Source organism: Triticum aestivum, chromosome 4D (assembly GCF_018294505.1).
Source record: "Triticum aestivum cultivar Chinese Spring chromosome 4D, IWGSC CS RefSeq v2.1, whole genome shotgun sequence".
NCBI classification, from domain to species: domain Eukaryota; kingdom Viridiplantae; phylum Streptophyta; class Magnoliopsida; order Poales; family Poaceae; genus Triticum; species Triticum aestivum.
In genome coordinates this window covers 314,771,823-314,777,953 of record NC_057805.1, presented here as the reverse complement: position 1 = coordinate 314,777,953, position 6,131 = coordinate 314,771,823, and the positions used below count along the sequence as shown (strand labels likewise).

Genomic DNA, 6,131 nt, shown 5'->3' with positions numbered 1-6,131 from the left:
TTTGGGAGCACAAGTAAAAGATCCACCAATACAAGGCGAACCTATGGTTAATTAGACATTATAATTTTATGTTTTGTTCTACTTTCATGGTGTTGACATTGACATAAATTCCAATGTGGACAAGACATGCAGTTTTATTTAGCATCATATTGCTTCTCTCATGCCACTTTATGATCAACTTCGGAGGTTTGCTTTGTTATATTGTTGATTCTGCTAATGAGGAAATGAAACATAGAAGCGTTCCAACATTTTATTTTTTTATTTATATCACAAACCAAGCCAACAACGCGTACTCACACGGGCATTTTCTAACCTTTTGCGAGGGGTATTCTTTTTTATTATTGTTTTTTGAGGGGAGGGTACCCTTTTTGAAAGGACGCAAATCCCTGGCAAACAATCGCCAACAGGGATGGCAACTGCGAACGTTCGGGGTGTCAGTTTTTGTGGTGGGGGTGCACTTTACAAAACTACCATGTCAGTTTATTTAATTTACGTTTTTTGTTGCGAAATCTGTGATCCAGATCGGATGGCTTTGGGGCGTTCGCTGGAATCTGACGCCCCAGCGAACGTTCGCCAGATAGCTATGCCGTTGCCGTCGGTGGCCAATTCTGGGGCTCCAAAACCGAGACGTGGCCCTGTGCTGTCCTTGGGTTCCCGAATTAAAAGCTGTCTCTACCGGGCCAGCCACCTACCGCGGCCCAACAATCTCACCAACCGGAGCCTCGCAAACTTTCAACACGTTGGCCCGCTACGCTTCTCCTGTCCTGTCCACGAGCCGAAACTCAGAGCTCCGAGCTCCGCCTCTGACTCCCCCTCCGGCCACGGCGGGCAGCCGCGCACCATGGCGCCAACGGTGGAGATCAGGAATCTCACCTTCACCTACCCGGGAATCGACGGCAAGCCGCCGCCCGGAGCACCGCCCCTCATCGAGGACGTCTGCTTCTCCCTCGAAGCCGGTCAGCGCTGCCTTCTCGTCGGCTCCAACGGCGCAGGTAGCTCTTGGTCCCTCTGAAACTGCCCCTCTCTCCCTCGTCGGTTCGTCTCGTTTCTGTCGTCCTGTTTGCGGGCTTTGATTTGGGTGGGTGCGGGGAGCAGGCAAGACAACGATACTGAAGATACTAGGCGGGAAGCACATGGTGGATCCGAGCATGGTTCGGGTCCTGGGAAGGTCGGCCTTCCACGACACGGCGCTTACCTCCTCCGGAGACCTCTGCTACCTTGGCGGCGAGGTGGGCATGCAATTTGAGAATTTCATTCCTCGTCCGTTGTGCAATTGTTTTCCTTTTTCGAGACTGTGTTGTGCAATTGTGAGGCTAGACATTGGTCAAGGCGTGCGCGAACTTTGCCAGTAACCATCTTCCGATGAATTTAATTTTGTAAATTCCCCCGAATGGACGCAGTGGAGGCGCGATGTTGCCTTTGCAGGCTACCAGGTGAATATACAGATGGACATTTCGGCAGAGAAGATGCTATTTGGTGTCACTGGCGTTGATCCTCAGAGAAGAGATGAGCTTATCAAGGCAAGTTCACCCCAAAATTACCAATACAAATTTATCTGTAAATCACATTTTCCCTGGGGAACTTACTTGTCAAATTTAATGATACCATGTCCACAGAACTGAAGTTTGCTATTTGAGCTTCTTTGCTTTCATGCATCAATATTCTATACTGGTTACTTATTTGTCAACCCTTTTGCCGGACTATGTGGAAATGGGTATGTTCCATACATGAGGACTTAGAATTATCTGTTGCCTGAACTAGTGCTTCCGCAACAATCAAATTGTATCCAGAAATCTCCCGTTTGTCATGGTCATACTTGCATACTCTAGCCACTTACAGCCAATGGCATATAAACTATTTTAGCTAGCTGTATATTAAAGAACATTCCAAGTGCCTGACAATTCAGTTAAAGCATGTGCCGTGAGGTACTATACGACTGTTATCCTACAGGGATTGTAGTGTGCAATAGAGCTAGTCATCGCCAGTTCACCAGGCTCAGCCTAGCCACCGTGGGGAGTAACTTAGACTAGTAACATGCATATGTTACTAGTCTATGTTACTACCTCTATAGTGGGAGTAACATATGTATGGTGTCATGCAACACTTCATTTATTAGGTTATAGACTCATCTTGTCTTGGTATGTGTGATGTTACTCATACTACTAGTAACTAGCTATGTTAGCACATGCCTCTCTTTCTTCATTAATTGCTTGCCACATCATCCATTTTATCTAGATATATGTGATGTTACCACCTATGTTACTCCCACTGTGGGTAGTCTCAGTAAGCTAGACTCTGTCTCTGTGATTGAAAGGGTGTTCAGAAAAGATTAAAATTCAAGATGTGAACCTGTAGGTGTACTAGCTTCTAGCGAATGGCTCGCTGGTGCCATACATATACATACACCGTGCCTGTAAAAATAATAAGCTAACCAGGACTTCCACTCAAAAAATAAATCCAATCCACCCGGTTGGGACTATGTGGCGCCCCTGTACCTTGTGTAATGGTATGCTGGTATAAGAATACCTTTGAGGAACACCAATTGTTTGGAAGATCCTTTCGAGATTTAAAAGAACAGGTCTGCAACTTCGAATTTGCAGATAGAACAACAAGAAGAGATTAAAAAAATCAAGTCTGTGTGTTATGTTTCTCGGGGAAAGTACTTGTGTTACTCTACCCATGTAAATCATTGATCTATAAATTAGGAACCAGGACATAGCATTTTGTATGTTGGTCGTATGATCTACTCCCTCCGTCCGAAAAAACTTGTCCCATGCTTGTCCTTCAAATGGATGTATCTAGCACTAACTTGATGCTAGATACATCTATTTGAGGGATAAGCTTTTTCGGACGGAGGGAGTATAAATTAGGAGCTAGGACATACGTACTATTCTTAGAGCAACTCCAAGGGCACTCCTCAAACCTCCCCCATATGTCCGGGCGAACAGTCCGGACACAGAAGCACCCTCCCAAAGGGCCTCCCCGAACCTGCCCTGTATGTACAGACTGTCCGGACCTTGCCAGACCAAGCCCATATATGGGGAGGAAATGGGGCTGTCCGGACATGTCCGCCATGCCCGGCCTACCCCAGACGCATATGTCCAAACAATTTGGGGATAAATCGGGGAACACCGTTGGAGGGGAAGACAATGTCCGGACGTTTCTGCGGACAAATGGGGTGCCAAATTTTAGGTTTGCCATTGGAGATGCTCTTACACTTAAATTATGTAAGCAACTAGGGCATAACATTTCGTTTGTTTGTCCTAATCATAAACCATTACACTTACTCTCATGTCCTACATTATTAAACTTTTCATGTTGCAGATTTTGGATGTTGACCTTACCTGGCGGATGCACAAGGCATCAGATGGTCAGAGGAGAAGAGTCCAGATTTGCATGGGACTTCTCAAGCCATTCAAGGTTTGTTTTGCCTTGCTTTGTCACCAAAAGGATCAATCAAGTTCTCAACTTTGTGTGCACACAACAAGATTTTCATAAGAAAGTAAAAATGCAATGCAGGTTCTTCTTCTTGATGAGATAACAGTTGATCTTGATGTGTTGGCAAGAGCAAATCTGTTGACATATCTAAAGAAGGAATGTGCGGAACAAGGTGCAACAATTATCTATGCCACACATATCTTCGATGGCCTGGATGACTGGCCAACTCACATTGTGGGTTCCCTCACTCATACTTTACAAGATCATGAAATTCATGCAAACTATTAACACCTATTGGCGCCATTCGATTTCAGGTATATGTTGCTCATGGGAAGTTGCAACTAGCGCTGCCATTAGAAAAGGTGAAAGAAATGAGCCAGTTATCGCTCATGGTAAGTAGCATCAATGTGAACAAAAATATGCTTTAATTAGCACATCAAGAATGCTCATCAGATTTTGGTCCATTTGCATTTCAGAGAACAGTAGAGCGCTGGCTGAGGAAAGAGAGGGACGAAGACAGGAGGAAGAGAAAGGAGCGGAAGGAGAAAGGCCTCCCGGCATTCGACAAGGTCATTGAGGGGAGCAGAGTAGTGAACAACGGGTGGGCAGCAGGAAGGCTCACTTCGACGATAGCCGGGGAAGAGAACTTTTCTTTCAGTTCAAACAGTGTTCTTCGGTAGTAATCCCACACTGCACTTTGGTTCTTGAGATGATGAATAACAGTCCTATAGCACCACACTTGAGGGATTTTGGCGGTAACAGCAACATTCTTGCACAAAAGGAACAGAAAATTTGACAAATCATGCACGCCTGCTGCATGTATACGACAATGTACTCTGAATCTATGGTACTGGGCGTCGATTATTATTGTTTGATTTTTTTCTGCATATATTATGTCTCTATTTTAGTCACTTGACTTGACATACAGTAGGGTTGGTCTCTCCTTATTAATTTGCAGCCTAAGGGCAGCATCTCCAACGTTGACTTCACCTCAAAAAAAAAAAAACTCCAACGCTGACCTCAAACCGTCCGGACTGAGTTGTCTGCATTCAGTTTGCCTTCCCACATCGGTCTGTCGATGTGTCAGCCTGTCCGTTTACTCGCAAACTGGAAGGAAACTCGCGGCAGTCCAGATAGTCAACATGTAGGATTCCGACACCCGGGCCTACTCAAACCCCCCTTCTTGGTCAACTTTTCTTCCACTCCACCCATGCTCCCCCTTTGCTTTCATTTGCACCCTCCTCCTCCGACATCGCCGTTGTACCTCTCAGTCGTCGCTCAGGCATCTTCGGACGTCCGCAGCGTCCACACACGTGCCTGCCCGCCTTGGACTACGTCACCGTCCATCCAATATCCCTTCACAGCTAGGTACCCTCCGCTCCCCTGCCGACGTCGTCCATGGCGGACACCATGCCCGACAGGTGTTCGATCAAATGCCATTGAGCTTTTTGTTGTTGAACTTCTTGTTTTCTAAAGTAAGCATGATGGCAGGGTACTCGGTAATCGATGATGAGTTGTTGTGCGATGTGTGGTTGGCCGTATCTGCAGACTTTGTAGGCATGAGGCAAGGGGACTCGGCCTTTTGGCAAAAAGGACATGCTTCGTTTCATGAGCAAAAGAACTTCGCGCACATCATCCATGAATGCAATGCGAAGTCGCTAACATATAGTAGTCTGTCATGAAGTTTTGCGGTGCGATTGCACGAGTGGAGACAATGTAGCAATCAAGCTCGTCAACCATGTAGATCGTAAGTTTTGCTTCTTGTTACTCTATATGTTGGTCAATTCATTGATTCACTCGATGTTGCAACTTGATAATCATCACGTTATATAGACTACATGTTGGTCCTCCTCCTCCCGCGCGTCGTCATCCGCGCCCCCAGCAGTAATTAGCGTATTCACCAAGGCCACAATTTGAATGGCTTCGCTTGGGGACACAACGGGCGGCTCGGATCTGGTCTCTGCGCTCATAACCAAAGTGGCGACAACCAGGCGCCTATTAGTGGGAACCTTGAGATCCGCAAATGCTTCCAGGGTAGTTGTGTCAGTCGCTTTATCCAGGCCCATGCTACCTCTTGAGCATGCATTGGTTTTCGCTTGAAGAGGAAAGGGTGATGCAGCAAAGTAGCGTAAGTATTTCCCTCAGTTTTTGAGAACCAAGGTATCGATCCAGTAGGAGACTACACACGCCTAGTACCTGCACAAACAATCAAGAACCTTGCAATCAACGCGATAAAGGGGTTGTCAATCCCTTCACGGCCACTTGCAAAAGTGAGATCTGATAAAGATAATAAGATAAATATTTTTGGTATTTTTGTTGTATAGATTGGAAAGTAAAGATTGCAAAATAAATAGTAAACTAGAATTGTAGATTGGAAACTTATATGATGTAAAGTAGACCCGGGGGCCATAGGTTTCACTAGTGGCTTCTCTCAAGATAGCATATATTACGGTGGGTGAACAAATTACTGCCGAGCAATTGATAGAAAAGCGCATAGTTATGAAGATATCTAAGGCAATGATCATGAATATAGGCATCACGTCCGTGTCAAGTAGACCGAAACGATTCTGCATCTACTACTATTACTCCACACATCGACCGCTATCCAACATGCATCTAGAGTATTAAGTTCATAAGAACGGAGTAACGCATTAGGCAAGATGACATGATGTAGAGGGATAAACTCAAGCAAT

At 45.6% G+C, this 6,131-nt stretch overlaps 1 protein-coding gene across 1 annotated transcript; it reads left to right on the top strand.

Annotated features, from left to right (window-relative positions):
• The first annotated feature begins 690 nt into the window (after positions 1 to 690).
• Positions 691 to 4,327, top strand: LOC123097640 (ABC transporter I family member 20). The gene is made up of 7 exons (XM_044519433.1): positions 691 to 992; positions 1,096 to 1,229; positions 1,401 to 1,520; positions 3,325 to 3,420; positions 3,520 to 3,672; positions 3,753 to 3,830; positions 3,915 to 4,327. The coding sequence occupies exons 1-7, from the start codon at positions 842 to 844 to the stop codon at positions 4,116 to 4,118; spliced, it is 936 nt and encodes a 311-aa protein (XP_044375368.1). The 5' UTR covers positions 691 to 841; the 3' UTR covers positions 4,119 to 4,327.
• Positions 4,328 to 6,131: the final 1,804 nt, after the last annotated feature.

Excerpts from the sequence above, each read along its gene's own strand:
- LOC123097640 (XM_044519433.1), top strand. The coding sequence starts at position 842 with ATGGCGCCAACGGTGGAGATCAGGAATCTCACCTTCACCTACCCGGGA. Across the intron at positions 1,230-1,400 it reads TCTGCTACCTTGGCGGCGAG|TGGAGGCGCGATGTTGCCTT; the intron begins GTGGGCATGCAA and ends GAATGGACGCAG. Across the intron at positions 3,421-3,519 it reads GACTTCTCAAGCCATTCAAG|GTTCTTCTTCTTGATGAGAT; the intron begins GTTTGTTTTGCC and ends AATGCAATGCAG.